The sequence below is a fragment of the Emydura macquarii genome, unplaced genomic scaffold, assembly GCF_026122565.2.
Source record: "Emydura macquarii macquarii isolate MOO-44397 ecotype Brisbane River unplaced genomic scaffold, CSIRO-AGI_Emac_v2 contig_1457, whole genome shotgun sequence".
Taxonomy (NCBI): domain Eukaryota; kingdom Metazoa; phylum Chordata; order Testudines; family Chelidae; genus Emydura; species Emydura macquarii.
This window is the reverse complement of record NW_027131594.1, coordinates 652-18,930: the sequence shown is the minus strand read 5'-3', so window position 1 is coordinate 18,930 and position 18,279 is coordinate 652. Positions and strand designations below refer to the sequence as shown.

Below are 18,279 nucleotides of genomic sequence, written 5' to 3'. Positions count from 1 at the left end.
GCTTACAAGTTGTGTTTCAACCCTGAATAAATATTAATAGAAAAACAAATAAACATACAAACATTCCCAAGCTATATTCCCATGTCATTTTGTGCTAAAGGAAAAAAGGAAATATATTTTTGTATCAATAATCATAAAAACAAAAGGTTTCCAAGAAAGTAGTTTAAAACATCACAATAGTTAATACAAAAGTGTATATATTAAGCAGCAAAATCATTGATTCTTTTGTCCTTATTAAAAAAAATCTCTAATGTTCTCTTCTTTTTTTCAAAAGAGAGCACTACATTCATTTATGAAAGTACTACAACTCTTCCTGACACCACAACAACTACGACGCCAGAGCCAACCACCACACGTAAGCCCTGTTTTATCTGTGCTTTACTAATATTGTATCTATTTTATATCGTATCTATCCATTGAAAATGTTGAATAGAATTTTACAGTTTAAGAACCATATTCACTGAAATGAAATCACTAGCACGATAATGACTGCAGAAGACAAAGCATCTGAATAATAACTGTGGGTAACATGAGCTTTGGAATAATGCATCATAGGAGAAAAAACTGATCACTGTTTTTGATGAACACAGCGAATGAAGAAGGCAGTGGATGTAATATATTTGGACTCAGATGTAAGACATCTGGTCACTGTCTCAGAAATATTCCTTGGATGCTTTAGTTAGCATTGGCTTGAATCTAAATATTGTCACATGGATTGAAAACAGAATGATGAATGCTTAAGGAAGCACTTTGGCTGTAGCAGTGAGTTTCCGGAGGGACTGATCCCTGTGGAAGGTTCCAGAGGGGGCTGGGAATATCTATAGCAGTCTGAGGCAGAGTGGCTCTGATATGCTACTGCAACCCTGAAGGCAGCTCTTAAGGGGAGAAAACATAGTCACAGATTAGCCAGCCTCTCCCACAGCTTGACATAAACCTCCCCTCATGCAGGTGTACAGGGAGCACCACGAGCAGTTTTGTGACACAGGTAGTGTGGGCCCTGTATGAAGTTCTTTTTTGCAAAACGGTACTGGATGTTGGAACATTTTACACTTTCTGAAGAAGTTATCGCAGTTATTCAGGAAAAAAGAAAAAGTTTTATAGAAGGCTAAGTATTTTGTACTAATATAGCTTGTGCTATGTGCTTTTTTTCAGATGAATCTGTAGCTGATGGTGAGTCTGTCTATATACAGTATTGTTTACATTTGTACTGATTTTGATTTACAATGTTATGCATTAGCTGAACACCTTGCTGTGTTCCGGCTTGGAAAATGACAAGTCCCTATGAATTTAATTATGATTGTAACGCCCTGCAAATGTTCGGTGAATTTCAAACTAGGGAAAGGAGGTTCAGAGTGCTGGAGACCAGAGTCCCCTACTCATTCACAGAAAAGCACAGCACAAGCTCTGGCAGGGTGGGCCAACATTCCTCATTTGGTGGGACTTCTAGGGTCAGTCCCATTGACCACTGAGTCCTTGGCCTCTCTGCTGAGACAATCTTGTCAATAGGATAGAGCTGTGGCCAACCAGTAGCTAAAGGAGGATGCCTAGCTTCTCAATAAATGACTTTGTCATTGCCAACGAGGGACAAATATTAATTGGTAACCCAGAAGTATTAAACATCTACCTGTGAAAATGGACAAATAGTCTAGCAATCAATTGTTTTGTGTCTTTCACAGTACTTTTGCTGAGCCTTGTAAATGGGCCAAACCACTGTGCAGGTCGTGTTGAAATCTTTTACTTTGGAGGCTGGGTAAAAGTTTGTGGTGATTTGTGGGACATGAACGATGCACGAGTTGTGTGCAGGCAACTGGGCTGTGGTGAGCCTGTCGCGGCTCTGAGAAATAGCTATTTTGGCGAAGGGTGGACAAGTCCTTGGATGACTAACGTGAGCTGTATTGGCTCTGAAGACTATTTGTGGTCTTGCCCTTATGAACACCAATACTATTCATGTGGTCCTTATGGAGATGCTGGTGTCATATGTGCAGGTATGTATTCTCTTTTATTGCATAACTTAGCTTTTATACTAACCAAATCAGCTTTGTGTGTGTTGTAGAATAGACCAAGGATTGGATTTAAAAAAAAATATTAGCTGTACACTTTTTCTTTCAGTACATGTGGCATTCCTAGCTAAAATATACTTTAAATGTATAAACTATACTTTAAGGTAAAGTTTATTAGCTGTTGATGTAGATTATACTGATGAGTGATATTATCAATCATCTAGGAGGTGTGTAGGTCAGGAGTCTTATCAGTTGGGTTAGTATGAGCCCAATCTGACCTCCCTTAAGGTCAGTGGACATTTCTCCATTAATGTTAGTGGGAATGGTTTGAGTCATAGGAAGCAGAGTTTTATTACTTGATGATTATCCCAATGATTAATCTAATTAAGTTTTTGTAAACAAGGTGTTTCATGCCTCTGCTCTGTTGGTTTGAAACATGACATCCTCAATGAAAGACCTATACAATGGGAATATCTCATGTCTAAAATGTCTGATGTTTCTACATCAACAGGTTCTGGACTAACGGCACCTCCACAAACAGGTAACTCAAAATTTATACTTTGCTCAATAATTTACACGACAATCTGGCTCTATTTCAGAAAACCACTTAAACAGAGCCTTAAAAGTATGTCCAAAGTAGTCCTATAGAAATCTGTGGGACCACTTGTGCTTAAATATTTTGCTGGACCAAAGCCAGACTGCTTAATACCTGGCAGGATAGGTTCTATTTGCTGAACTGAACATCTCTGGAATCTGTACTTCAATGTTCACATGCACTTGAAATGCAAGTATAATAGGCAAGAGTTTTAATAACAAGTATTACTATACAAGAAGTTGTGCTGCTGCTATTAAGAAGCAGCTGTTGGATGCAACCTCTTACAACTTTTTCTTGTTGAAAAAAGAAACTAAATGTTATGCTTTGAAAGGATTGGTCTTCATGGTAGGTATTGAAAAGTTCTATCTCCTCTGGTGTGGATACTATAACTGTGTATAAAAGTAGTGTTACAAGTACTGCTCAAGTAATACAGGAAAAAGCTAACAAATCTAAAACTACCGTTGTGTGCATGGAATTCCCAAGAACTACACATCTAGAAAAGCCCCTGTTTAGTTGATATTCAATAATAAGAGAGGAAATATTATAGTATGTAGATTTAAAAAAAAAAAAGTCACACATCAGATGTCCGTGCTGTAACAGGGCTTCCAGACTTGTTGGGAAGTCTATCACCTAGTGTAATCTAGGGCATCACTTTGAATCTGTGTAAAAATATATCTAGGTCTATAATAATGTTTAGTCCAGATCATCACCCCGTTTAAATTGGTCTAGCTCATCCAAGGCAATATATCTACACCATTTTACATCAGCGCGGGATCTGGCTTTGCGAGGTTCTTTGACCATTTGTGACATTCATCAAATTACCCCGTATTAATTAGATTAACAATTTACAAGATCTCTTTAAACTATAATTGTTCAAAGAAAAAATTCCCATGTCATCTTGTATTAAAAGTGAAAAGGAAAGTAAGTTTTTGCTTCAGTAATATTAAAAGAAAGAGGATTTGCAAGATGGCAGTTTAAAATACCAAAATTACTAATAAGAAAATGTGTATATATTGAGCAATAAAAAAATGTCTTGTCCTTTTAAAAAGAAGTCCCCAATTGTGCCTTTCTTTTCTTAAAAAAGAGACCACTACGTCCATTCCTGAGACCACTACAACTACAACAACCACTACAACAACCACGACTGTGCCATCTACTTGTAAGTCCTACCTTATCCTTGCGTTACTAATATTTGATCTATTTTTATGGGATTTTATATTGTACCGACCTACTGATCGGATTGAATAGTAAAGCTACTATATTCACTGAAATGAAATTGCCATCATGATGTTGACTACAAAACACAATCCATAATGGCAATAACTTTGAGCAACGTGAATTTGTGAAGAACACGTCATGAAAGAAAAATCTCATCACTATTTTTGATGAATACAGTGAGTGAAAGAGGAGAGTATATGCAGACTCTACTAAAACGTCTGGTCACTCTCAGAAATATTCCTTGGACAATTAAGTTAGTATTGGCCAGGATCTAAATTTATTGTCACATCGATTGAAAACATACTATTGAATGGTTCAGAAAGAATTGTGTATATCAGTGTTGGTTGTAGCAACCCATGAGTTGCTCCAGGAACTCAACTCAGTAGAGGCTTTCAGAGGAGGTGGAGAATATGTACAGCAGTTTGAGGGCAGAGCTGCTCTGAGATGCCCCTTTCTTGTGGTAGAATGACTCAGTGATCTATGTAGTCACAGATGACCCAGCCCCTCCCACGGCTTGGCATAAGCCTCCTTTTATACTAGGGAACAGGGAGCACAATACAGCAGAGTTTTGTGGCACGAGAAGTGTGGCCCATGTGAAGTTCTCAGATTTTTTCTACTCCTCCTCCTATTGCAAACAAATGAGGAGTGCTGTGTCAGAGCAGTGGTTACAGGCACAGCAACAGCTCAGCTTCTGAGGGGATCTCTGGAGACCTTATGGAGCCAAGTAGCTCTACAGGAGGGAGGGAGGAAGGGGGTCAGAAGGGCGACGAGCCAGCCTCATTCCTGCAGAACTCAGGAACATCTCCTTCCCTCCAATGAACATCACTCTCAATGGTAAGTGCTGTCTCACCTTTTTTGATAAAATTTCTTTCTATTATGGGATTCGGCACCATCGAGCTGATCATTAAAACAGCCAAACTAGGTCAGACCAATGGCCCACCTAGCCCAGTATCCTGTCTTCTAACAGTGGCTAATGCCAGATGCTTCAGAGGGAATGAACAGAGCAGGGCAATTTTGAGTGACCCATCCTCTGTCATTCAGTCCTAGATTCTGGCAGTAGGTGACTTCGGGACACGCAGAGCATGGGGTAGCATCCCTGACCATCTTGACTAATAGCCACTGATGGACCTTTCCTCCATGAACTTCTCATTCTTTTTTGAACCCAATCATAATTTTGACCTTCACAACATCACCTAGCAATGAGTTCTACAGGTTTACTGTGTATTGAATGGAGAAGTATATCCATTTATATGTTTTAAACTTGCTGCCTATTAATTTCATTGGGTGACCCCTAGTTTTTGTGTTTATGTGAAGAGGTAAATAACACCTCTGTACTCATTTTCTTCATATCATTCATGATTTTATAAACCTATATCATAACCTCCTTAGTCACCTCTATTCTAAATTTGAGTCCCAGTCTCTTTAATCTCTCCTCTCAAGCTGTTCTATATCTCTAATCAATTTGTTGCCCTTCTCTGTACTTTTTCTAATACTAATACATCTTTTTAGAGATGGTGTGACTAGAACTTCACACAGTAGTCAAAGTGTGGGCATACTTTGGATGTTGTTGTGGCATTATAATATTTTCTGTCTTATTATCTATCCCTTTCTTCATGGATCCTAACATTCTGTTAAGCTTTTTTGATGGCCACTGTATCCTGAGCAAATCTTTTCACAGAACTATCCATGGTGACTCCAAGTTCCCTTTCTTATGTGGCAACAGCTAGTTTAGATGCCATCTTATTCTATGTATACTTGGAATTACTTTTTCAAATGTGTTTTTCCAACTTTGATCCAGATGTGTGATATGGCCATGTAATCCGCAAAGCAGTCAGTTGGCATTCCATACATGGATCAGATTCACCCAAGTTGCCACAAAGTTACAAAAAGGGACGGAACTGTAGCAAATGTGCTAATAATAATTCCCTTGCATCTATTTCAGGGCTGGCAGTGAGACTGGTGAATTCATATAGCAGCTGTGAAGGTCGTGTTGAAGTCTATTATCAAGGATCCTGGGGGACAGTTTGTGATGATTCGTGGGATCTCAATGATGCAAATGTTGTGTGCAGACAGCTTGGATGTGGATATGGTGTTGCAGCGAAGACCGGTGCCTATTATGGTCAAGGGTCAGGAAATATTGTCATGGATGATGTGAGTTGCAGAGGATGGGAATACAGTCTATGGGACTGTCCTCACAAAGGATGGCTCTCTCATAACTGTGGTCATTCTGAAGATGCTGGTGTCATCTGCTCAGGTAAATACCAAGAGTTTTCAGGTAGCTTGGAGGTGAATGACTGGCATAGCATATGCTTTTAACCATGTGTAAGAGGTTTTTGAAAGTCACATCGCAAAGGCTTCAATATATGAGATTTAATTTTTGGAACTGAATCTTATGCAGAAAAGGCCACTTTCTTTCCTCAAATGAGTTTCATGTTCAACCAGCAAGCTAGTTAATTCTCTGGTGAATGTGATTGTGCTAGCATAGAATAAAGAGATCAAAAATAAAATGGGGGGAGGTGGTTATGAGTAGGTAAAAAAACGCACTCAAGGATTGTCAAGTAATGAGGATATTAACCTAAAGTTCCAAAGTGCAGCACCAGTCTGCCTGGATCAGTTTTCAGTTCTGTTAACCACACTTTTTTTGAAAGTAGAATGCTGCAATGGGGATAGAGCATGGAAATAGGATGTAGGAAACGATTCTGCCATGTTACTTTGTTTCTGAATGCCTTAGTTATCGAACAAGTAAAATAGGGATAATGAGACTTACTCAACTTCATAAAGTACTTAGAGATGCAAAGATGAAAGACCTATATAAGTTTCAGCAGTAATGGTTTTTCATCAAGAAATGTAAATTCTTTGGGAATTTTTTCATAGACTTCAGTGAGAGTCAAGCACATTTTATTATATTTTATGATTATCCTTAACAAGATATTACAAACATGGTGTCTTCTGTTTTTTTCTATTTGTTAGAAAATATAGCAGCCTCCAGGAAAGTCATGCAGCTTCTGGAGTCATTTGCACTTGAGATGTTATATATATTGTCATGAATCAAATGCAGATTTTTTTAGCCAAAATAGATTTCATTCTCCAAATTTGGGAAGACATTATTTTGGGTTGGACAATAGCCATAAATATTAAAATATTTGAAAATTTCAGTGAGTCAAAGAGTTCAAAAAATGATTTTTCAGGTAATTCAAAATATTTCATTTTAACAAAATTATGACATTTAGTTTTTTTTTTGCCATTTCATAGGTTTGGAAAAAAATGTAAAGATAGTTTTGACAATAGACACATCAGACAAAAAATCAAAATCTTACCTGATGTTTTCAAAATGGGTGTGTCATTTAGAATTTTTTTTAAAAGAACAGTTTACTGAAACCAACATAATTTCATAATGTTTTGTTTTTGCTGAATGTGCATTTTTTGCTGGAAAAAACTTTGCCTTAAAAATTTCACTCAGCTCTAAGGCACTAATAAAACACTAAGAACTGTTAATATAACTTCTCATGTTTCTCCCTTACCAGCTGCTGGATATACAACCTCTCCGTCAACAGGTTACTTATCACTTATATCATCATGACATAAAATTTTAATATGATGAAATGTACATCTATAGGAACACCACTGAAGTTTATTATTGGCAGAACTGGTAGTGCCACTTATGGTTAAAGTTGCCCTACACTTTTTCATGATAAGATCCAATTTTTAGTTGCTTGTTATTTGCCATACTGTAGCAATTTAGGTTAAAATCCATGCTGAATTTCTGCCGCAGACGGATGTATTTTGGGAAGTTTGAGCTAAAACATTTCAGATATTTCAAAAATAAGATTAGGACAAACATGTTGTTTTGCCCAGGTTAAAAAATTTCTTCCCACTGTTTCATGGAGGAGCTCTTGTGCCCCTATGATTTGGTGTGGGGATTTGGCAAAGGGGATGTGTGTTTTGCGGTTCCTGTGAAAATGCACCATAGGTCTCTAGTTTTGCCTTTGTTATCTTCCTGCAGGACCACACACCACCACATCTTGGCCCTGGTACACAACAACTGGTAAGTTGTAACTCAATCTGGCTTCACTAAGATACTTCTCTCTTATGGGATTCTGTGCTAGAGATGTTCTGAAACTATAGCCTATGGTTTCATAGTGCAGTTGCCACATGAACTGAAATGAGAGCAAGGATAAATTGAAAAGCAATGCAAAGGACCCAATTTCAAACCTGGTTCAGGCAATAAAGATTTCTCCATATATTTGTTGAATTGTTCCCTTTTGTTCTGCCATCCTCTTACCCCAATAACCTGTCTCAATCCTGTGTCACCCTTTGGTTCTGGGGAAGAGAGGAGGATTGTGTATTTCAGCCCTCAATCTCAGTTTACAGCTGTTGGCATGTGGTGGGATTGTGTTGCTAATTTACATCAATGCAGAGTGAGGATTAGAAACCAGATATTTTGATTCCCAGTGCCTTGCTATTTCCACTAGACCATGCTTCCTTCATTTTTGTATGCATTTTTGCTGTCTTTTCAGTACTTACTCTTCTCTTAACAGGCTGTGGTGGTATAGAGTAGAGCTGGCTGGAAAACAAGAAATCTGGTTTGGAAAATAATTCTGAGGCTTTAAAATTTGTTTTCATTCTGCATCAGAACAAAAATGAAACCCAGTTATTTTTTTTTTTTAAACAAAACAACAGAAGATATTGAGAGAGACCCACCCAGTAGCATGGTAGCCAATCACCAGGTTAATAAGGAATAAGAAAAGCATTTACAATGGACAGAATTGAAATAGTGCATTCCCAACAATCTCTAGCGGGACCTTTGCTGTTCAATATCTTCATAAGTGATCTGCAAAAGGGGTGATGAGTGAGGTGGCAAAATTTGCAAACAATAGAAAATTATTCAAGATAGTTAAGTCCAAAGCTCACTGTGGAGAGTTACAAATGGATCACACTAAGCTGGATGACTGCCAACAAAATGGCAGATGAAATTTCCAATTGATAATGTACATTGGAAAACATCATCCCAGCTATTCATACAAAATAATGGAGTCTAAATTAGCTGTTACCACTCAAGGAAGAGATCTTGGAGTCATTGTAGTTCTCTGACATTCAAGGTGTTGGCAGATCATGGATTTTATTATGGGATTATGATATTTTCTGTCTCATTATATATCTCCTTCCCAATCATTCCTAACATTCTGTTAGGTTTTTCCACTGCCACTGCACATTGAGCAAATGTTTTCAGAGAACTACAATGACTCCAAGATCTCTTCCTTGAGTGGTAACAGCTAATTTAGAGTCCAAATGACTGTTCATTGTCATTTATAGTGGAACTTCAGAGAGTCATTCATAATGACAATGAACTGTTTGCCAAAGATCTTTTGCCCAGCTCAAATTTTGAATATCCTTTTTTCTAACAAAAGAAATACATCCTAGGATGAATTTCTTGCAGGAGCCAACTAACAAATGAAAAAAGTCAAACATTTTACTAACTGTCTTTTCCTGATACTGCGAGATCTAAGTTAAATGTAATTATATTGTTACTTTCAGTGTAATGTATAAGCAGTCTGTAACAGAAAAGGAACAGTTATTAGAAAGTTTAAGGTTCCTTTCTATGGGACTAGTGCTCCAAACACTCCTATTGTTCTGTGTTTGTACAAGACCTAGCACAAAGGAGTCATGGTCTATAGCTGGGGCTCCTAGGTGCTACAGCAATACAAATAAAAAAAAGAATAATTAATGGACATGAGTAGTCATTTGAATAGTCATATTGATTTAAATGGAACTATTCAGGAGAGGAGAGTTATTATTGAAAATCGAAGGCTGGACGGATCTCGAGAGTCCATCTAGTCTATTCCTTCTGCACTAAAGCAAGATTAAGAATGCTTAGACCATCCCTGACAGATGTTCATTTAATCCATTGTTAACAACCTCCAATCATGGAGATTCACATGAATGCATGTTTATGGGATTGGGTCCTAAAGAGGTAACCTTCGTATTTTTTAACTCTGTTTTCTTCTTCCACTTCTTTTAAGTGTGTCTGTATTATAGTAATAAATGCAGACAGCTAGCTTTTTATCAGCTGTGTAAATTATACACTTGGATAGAAATATAGTTATGTATTATTTGCGAGATGGGTACCTAATTTGTGTTCCCTGATGTTATGGTTAGCCAGCCAGCCATCTTTCTCCCCCAACTCTCTGTCCACTAACCTACTTATCCATTTCTAATTTTTCATCCATTCTCTCTCTTTATCCTCTTCTCCCATTCAATTGTGCTATTAATTTAGTTTTATGATTTTATTGGCATTTTCTTGATTTTGGCACATTATTCTAAAAGTGTGTGTGTGTGTGTGTGTGTGTGTGTGTGTGTGTGTGCGCGCGCGTGTGTAACTAAAAATGTTGCCTTTTTCTAATCACCATTGAAGTAATGGGAGGCTCTCTCTAACTTCAGTAGGTTTTGGCTCTCCCTGATAAATCATACACAAATATATGCAAAAGTAAATATAAATTACTTGTATGTATTTTTTCTTCCTCCATTTCATTCTGCAGCAAAATATTCTTGTGGCGGTGTCCTTCAATATTCCTCTGGGACATTTCATAGCCCATTCTACCCTGAAATTATCCAAACAATGTAGATTGTGTGTGGGAAATACAAGCAATGAGCAATTACCTTATAACACTTTCGTTTAGAGATATCTCGTAAGTAAGGCACTAATTTCCTGGGAAATTCATGGGTTTAAAATCATGGATTTTTGAAATTTGTACCCCCTCTCCATTTCAAAGACATTTCTGAACAGAGATTAACCATTGTAAGTAACCAGTAAATTTAAAATTAAAATTGCATGAACGGAGTATTGTTTGTTGTTTCTTCAATCCTATCAAAGTGGTTGGTACCATAAAAGATGCAAAATCTCTACCCTGAACACCTTGCAGTCTGAAGGGTTTAATCTGAGATTTTAGGTGATGCTTTGTGCTGAGTCGTGAAATAGGAGTTTATAAAATAGTTTACAAAATGTTCATGTTTATTCCCCAGGACAGAAGGAGGTGGATGCCTATATGATTATATTGAGATATATGACGGGCCACTTTATACCTCTCCATTACTGGGGAAAATTTGTTATGGTTCCTATCTTATATATACATCATCCTCAAACTTGATGACAGTTCGATTTCACAGTGACGGGAGTATCACAAAAAGAGGGTTTCGTGCTGAATACTTCTCCATTCCTGCAGACCAGAATACTAGTAAGTTCATTTAAACACAGAACTTTGCTTTTCAGCAGACAAGCCTATTTACTGATTTTATTTGCTAAATAACCAGATTAATATTGTTCATGCGCTTCAGTATAGCAACCATTCACTGTCCTCTTTCTTATTGTGAGATTAGTGATCTACTACTTGCAGACAATAGTTAGTTTTATATTTAAACAAAATAAATCACATTAATTACTTTTAGACTTTTTCTCTAATATTCAGCCTAAATATATATTTACTTTTATATCATCTCTTTACTCTTACTTATGGCCCCTTGTGCTACCTAACTGCTCATTCTCTTCGGGTCTGATCCTACTCCTGATGCAGGTAAAACTCATTGCAATCCCCCTTCTTCATATAGCATGAGTCAATTTAATGTCCTCCCCCCAGCTCATTAGTTGTTATCTATATGAGCTCTATGCCTGTTTAGTACTTTACGGGTACTTGTTTAGTATTAGAATTATTCATATTTAGAATCATTCTCAGCACTTCCTTTCCCACTTTTGATGGCTCTTCCCTGAATTCTCTGCAATTTGTCCAAGTCTTCAGCTATGGAGGTGCCCACAAGTGAACTTGAACACCTCTCATAGCCATTCAAAAACTGATCCTTAAGCACTTATTCAGGCAAAACTCCTATTCCTTTCAATGTGCCTTTTGCCCAAGTAAAGACTACAGGATCCAATCCCCAATGAAGGACTATTACTTTGATGTGATTCAGCCTCTGCACATGTAGCTCCAAACCCCATAAGGCTTATGTAAGATCATACATGCAAACCCCTGATTGTGCCACCTTACTCATATTGAACAGCACTTGACTGGTGAGTGCCATTGGCTAAACAGTATAACTAAAGGCTGCAAAATCTGACCCATAAATCGCTATTAACAAACACACTGATTTCTCTTTAAATTTACTGTTCCCTTTGTCTTCACCTCCCATTGTGTTTTAGATCATTCTCTCCCAGAAGTACTGAAAGCCTTGAATTCATTTGCTTACTAATGGCCCTGGTAATATGGTTCATAGTTTTACTCAAGCAAAATTCCAAGCAACTTCAATAGGACTTTCACTTGACTCCGGGATTTGATCTACTATGGCAACTGGGATTCATATGATCCTTACCACTGATGACTCACTCTGATCACAAGGAGAGAAGTTATAATTTGCAAAGTTTGATAATACTAGTAATCCACAGCTTAAACCACAGGTTCCTGGTGCATAATTCAATATTTAAAACACAGAGTAAAAAAGTGGCTTGGCTTATGAACCCCTTTCCCTCTCCCAACCTACACACAGAGTAGATAGAAGCATAGCTATAGGTGGCAACATTTCATTATTATTGTATGCCTAAATGCACTAATAATATGTGTTTTATCCACCCACTAGCTCTTCTGTGCTTGCCAGAATACATGCACGCAGTTGTTAATAGAGCCTATCTCCAGTCACATGGCTACACGGCATGGGATGTCAGCTTGAATGACCCTTATTGTACACCAAAGGTTACACCAACCTTTGTTATATTCAACATACCATACAATGGCTGTGGCACAAGACGAGAGGTAGGAAGTTAATTATTCAACAGCCTGTGTAAGTAGGTCTGTGCGAATTGCAAAATTCATTTTGAAAAACATCATGAAGAGAAACCTGCACTGCAATTCAGAGGAGTTACAAGTGAACCAATGGTTGCAGGTTCAGATTCACTGAACACTCCCACCTATCCTTCCCTTGCCTGCAGGGAACTCCTCCCTTATTGTAGATTGACATGATGGGGAATAATGGGAGGAGGGGGAGATACATGAACAACCTCAACCCATGTTCAGACTTTTTTCAGAATGAGCTGATGTTCACGAATGGTCAAAATCCTTGGCACTTATATAGGCCCCATGTACACTTGGCACTTACACAGGAACGAGCAAAGGTCCCGATTCAGCAAGGTACCAGCAACATATCCAGTATAAAGCATTCACTTCAATAGTGCTTAGATTAGAGTCATGTTTAAGAACCTTGCTGAATCAGGACCTTTTGTGCATTACAAGTTCAAAGCTTTGAACGAATGTTAACTAACTTGGCTGTGTTTGGTTCAAAGAAAATATTTTTCACATATCTAAATGTAATCACCATATCATAAAGCCATCAAAGCTGTTTAAAATGTGTTGAGTAGAGATGACCTAACTCACATTTCTTTTCAGAAGTGTGGAAGCAACATTTTTTAAGTGCATATTATTCTATAGGGGCATAAAAAGTTTATTAAGCATAATGGTAATAGTGACCTTAGGGTAAAACTGTGACTACATGAGATAATTCTGTATTTAATGTGTCAAACAGGGAAACAACAACACTATCATCTATTCCAACTTGATCAAAGCAATCTCTTCTGGTTACATAATCAAAAGGCAGAAAGATCTTCATTTGCATATCAACTGCAAAATGCTCCAAAACACATGGATAGAAATAATGTATGTTGCTGAGGATGTTACTGAGGTGAATGAAACTCAGTATAGCAGATACAACGTGAACATTTCATTTTACGAAACACCATCCTTCTCACGGCCAGTGTATGACTCACCATACTACGTTGACTTGAACCAGAATTTATTCCTTCAAGCTTCAATTCACAGCTCTGACCCAAATCTGGTGTTGTTTTTGGACACGTGTGTTGCATCACCTGATCCCAATGATTTTACAAGAATAACCTATGATATTATCAAGAGTGGGTAAGGACATTCTCGGCAATGGTTTACAATGGATCTGTGATTCCACTCAAGGATATAAAATAGTAACTAAAGTGGTAAACTCAATTCTGATGGAAGCAGGTGTAACTCCAACCTCCACTGATATCTGTGGATTTTCACCTGCCTGCATCAGGATTGAATTCAGCCCCAAATAGCTTGTCTATAGAATTGAACTGTGTGTTTTTAAAATATTCTGCTCTATTTTTTTAAGAAAAATGTTCATTCATTTTTGCAATCCTAGTTTTCTTGTATCTTTTTAAAAAAATCTCAATTTCTTTTCATGCTTATTCTGTGTTTTGCAAGTGACACGTAAGAATTTTAATGTCACTCAGATGACCCAGAATTGTTCGTCTGGCTCAGCTTAAATCAAGGGTTCTCAAACTGGGGGTTGTGGCTCCTCGGTGGGTTGTGAGGTTATTATGGGGGAGGGTGTCATGAGCTGTCAGGATGGCATGGCATGGGTGTAGTCATCACTTTTGGGTGGGTTGTCACAGCCTGAAATATTTTCAAATGAGGTCCTAGCAAAAAAAGTTTGAGAACCCCTGCCTTCAACCATTTCTTGTGGAAAAAGTCAGATAAAAGAATTACAGAAAATAAGATAGATTCTTAGATCTGGTAAGAAAATAATAGATTACTGATCTTACCCAGTATGGCAATTTCTATGTTCCTATGCTTTTCCTACCAGAATTTCAGTAGCCTTCTTCATCGTTAGACTCTACACCTTTCTGGGTATGAAAGCACAAGTCTTTCAGGAGCAGGTCCCATTGTCAATGAATATATGACTCATTCATTTGTTGGTGCAATCCTAATTGTATATAAATAATGGGGAATAAGAGTGAAATTTCAAAATAATTCAGCCAGGGTAGCATTAGAGCTGCAGGACACACAGAAGTTAAGTTTTAAAGAAGCCACCTGCATGATGGTTTAAAATACCCTATCTATTGCAGGACATGAAAATTAAATATTCAAAACAGCCCTTTTACAAAATGATCTGATAAAATCATACAACGATGAAAGAGCCAAATCTTTTAAAACCGAATATTGATATAAATCCAAAAGGAAATACATTTACCATATCTTCATTCAAACATATCTTACCCATCTATAGGTGATAGAAGTGTTGGCATGAATATAAAACAACATAGTAACATATTATACAGTATAAACTGAGATTATTATAAGAATAGTTTAATACCTTGTGATCTTAATTATGAGAATGGATTTATTAAAATATGCATGAAATACACTGAGGATACGAGACCTCTACAGCTTATTCTGAAATAATAGCTGTGTGGTAACAGGTAAATTGTGTTCCTTAGTCCTGGTGGTTAAACTGAAGCAGAATGCATTAGCATGGAATTTCTGGCACTTACTCAGGCTAGTCAACACTGACAGGAAAGTGAAACTTAATAAAATCTTGTTCTGTGATGCACCTATGCGGCTGATTTACTAGAGACTGGGTTAATTGGAAACATTGACTTTCTTGCTGCTTGCAAGATATAAAGCGGTTCTGGTTTTTTTCACAGATTAGTTGCCAGGACACATCCAGGTGGTCTCTTAGCAACTCCTCTGTCCTGGGCCCAGAACTTGCAAAGCCCTATGCAGGCTTAAATTTAAGCATGTGAGTTCAGTAAAACTACTGAAGCTCTTAGAGTTAAGCATGCATGTAAATACATTGCTGATTTAGGGACATCAATATTGTATATTTTGTTTTCAGACAGGTCACTGCCACTATTTTAATCTTTCATTTTCTGCTCTTAGTTCAATTCCACAGTTTTCTCCCTTTCTGTTGTCAGTGCATTGTTGTTGTTTTTTTACTTTAGTCTTTGCACATTAGGACATTGATGCCAGTGATTTATTTTTGTGTGTAGGCATGAAGACTCATTGTATTTTATTTATTTACCTTAGGTGTGTGCGAGATCCTTCCTACGGTACATACTATTCACCCTACAGCTCCACCATACGGTTCAAATTGAATGCCTTCAAGTTTATTAACAAACATTCGTCAGTTTACCTGCAGTTTAAAATGGTGGTGTGCAGGGTATATGATTATTCTTCCCGATGCTACCAGGGCTGCATAGCCAGGTCTAAAAGAGATACAAGCTCTTACCAAGAAAAAGTGGATGTTGTTGTTGGGCCAATTCAGCTTCGGAAAGATGGCCCTGAGAACAGGAATGCTGGTAAATTTAAATAACCTTCTCTTGTGTTTAGTATAAGGTTCTTTTCATTTCATTTCACAAAATCTTTGCATGTCAGGTTACTTCCAATTTCTAGCACTGAAGCATGCTTTTACTGGTTTATCAACAGTTCTATAATAAACATCAGGGACTTGTTTATTGACAAATAGCACCTACAAATTAGTTTCTTACTTAGCACATTTCAAATCCATCATTTTAATCTGTACATCTCAAAAATGCTAACTGAATCTGTTCTGCAGGAAGAAAGATTAAATGCATCTTCATTGATTTAATCTTCATTGATTTAATTATCCCCAAACTGTTCAAGCAGTGTGGTTGTCATGTCTAGTCCTTAATATCTCCAGTAAAGTGAACCCTCAATCTTCCTTGATAAATGGTTCCATTCCCTAACTCTTCCGCTAGTTATGATTTTTTCATATTGAACCTAAAATATGGCTGCTGTAGGTTAAGATCATGTAATGATCTTTACTAATATAAAGATGGATTGATGTTTCTAGAATATCATGTATGGAATAGAGTGAAATTGATTTTATTTCCTGACGGATCTAGAGTGTAACTTTTTAGTTCAAGTTCTCTTGTCTTTGGCAATAACTGGAGCAGTGAACAAAACGTAACAATCTCATTCTCTTAACTCACAGATCTGGAGTATTCTGAACATCGAGAAGTCACAGATGCCCATGGCTCACTTACTGCTACTGCTGATCCTTTCCATACTCCTTTTATTGTTATGGCTGTGGTGCTTGCAGTTGTTGTTTTTACTGTTGTTGGGTTTCTTTTGAAAAGTAAACTGAAGAAAGAGGTTCCATACCAGATAATGTGAGACACTAAAGGCACGAGCATCTGGCAGACAGTTTCATCTCAAGGCATTTAACTAATGATTTGGTTTCTAGCATTTGCGCTAACTAATTTTTATACATAATTCACGCTTCAAGGAGAAAGTATGAAAAACTTTCTGTAAAGAGGGTACACGCTGAGTTCTGGTAAATTCGGGCTAGAGATGGGCCAGAGGTTAAATCCCACATCCAAATAACAGAGAGAGCTCGGAGAAGCCTAACCTGCTGCCATTTCCAATAATGGACTGAACTCAAACCTAATATCTGACCAGCCAGTTCCCTGCTCTCAGGCCTAATCTGCAAAGTCTGATTCTAGATGATCTCTAGCCTAGATATACCTAAAACACTATGCCATAGTTATCATGGCATTCTGCAGTGAGACTCAAGAGAGCAACTCTCATCCTCATAATACCACGAAGGTGTATGCAGGAAAAGAGGTCCAGTGGTTAGAGCACTAACCTGGGTTGTGATTCACGGTTTCACCACAAACAGCTTGTGTGACCCTGGGTGAGTCACTTAGTTTTTCTGGGTCTGAGTTCTCCATCTGTAAAATGGGGATAATAGCATTTCAATACCTCACAGGGGTGTTGTGAGGATAAATACAATTAAGATTGTGAGGCGCTCAGATATTACAATGAAGGGGGCTACGATTGATAGATATTACTTTGATTTGACAACTTTATACATAAAAAGGGCAATCTGATAGAGTGTGTTTTTATGTATTATGCATACCTAGCACACCTTTTATGCATGCCTGGCACATTTCAGTCACTGCTGATGGTCAGGATATTTGGATGTTAATGCAGATTTTCTCCTTCACAGTCCTCCTTTCCCTTCCTTTCAAGATCAGTGTTTCTAACACCTCAAATATTCTGACACGGAAATTATGGTGGAGAGATGGGGATAAAATATACATGTGGCAGCATCAAATGATCCAAGCTGGTTATATAGACGAAAGTAGTTTTATTTAGTAATCAGCTATGACTGGAAAGGAATACAGGAAACATACATACAATTACATATGGAATTGCTAAAACACCTTGTTTCAGATTATCTTGAGCATGCCTCTTTAAGGGTTAATGTCTCTTTGAGACAAATGTAATAGCTTCTGCTAATTTGTAAAATGGGAGGATTTCTAGTCTCAATGAATTTCATATGTAAACATAGCAATTTAAAATCAGAAGTGGAAGTATTTACAAAGCCATATTTCTGTTTGTGTACTTGCAAATATAATGTCTATGCATCTGTGCTCCTAACTATGACAAATCACATTCTTCATATTGCAAAGCATTAAAGAAACTTTGCCAAGCACCAATTTACCAATTTCTGCTGTTGTTTTTTCCATTTCCAAAACTGGGATGGTAAAATCGGTAAGCGTATTTACATAGGCTCTTATAAGGATACAAGATATCTCTGCCTTTATCCACTACAAGAAATTATGGAGAAGCTAGTTTGAAGAAGCCAGAT

At 37.4% G+C, this 18,279-nt stretch overlaps 1 protein-coding gene across 1 annotated transcript; it reads left to right on the top strand.

Annotated features, from left to right (window-relative positions):
- Nucleotides 1-274: 274 nt before the first annotated feature.
- Nucleotides 275-18,044, top strand: LOC137156630 (deleted in malignant brain tumors 1 protein-like; the record flags this gene model as incomplete). Its single annotated transcript, XM_067553505.1, is given in 13 exon segments — nt 275-355; nt 1,153-1,170; nt 1,677-1,985; nt 2,512-2,541; nt 3,680-3,754; nt 5,756-6,067; nt 10,350-10,412; nt 10,415-10,499; nt 10,834-11,045; nt 12,436-12,608; nt 13,375-13,763; nt 15,690-15,961; nt 16,618-18,044. Coding segments are annotated over 13 exon segments (2,201 nt in total), but the record flags the coding sequence as incomplete, so codon positions are not given.
- Between the last annotated feature and the right edge of the window lie 235 nt (nt 18,045-18,279).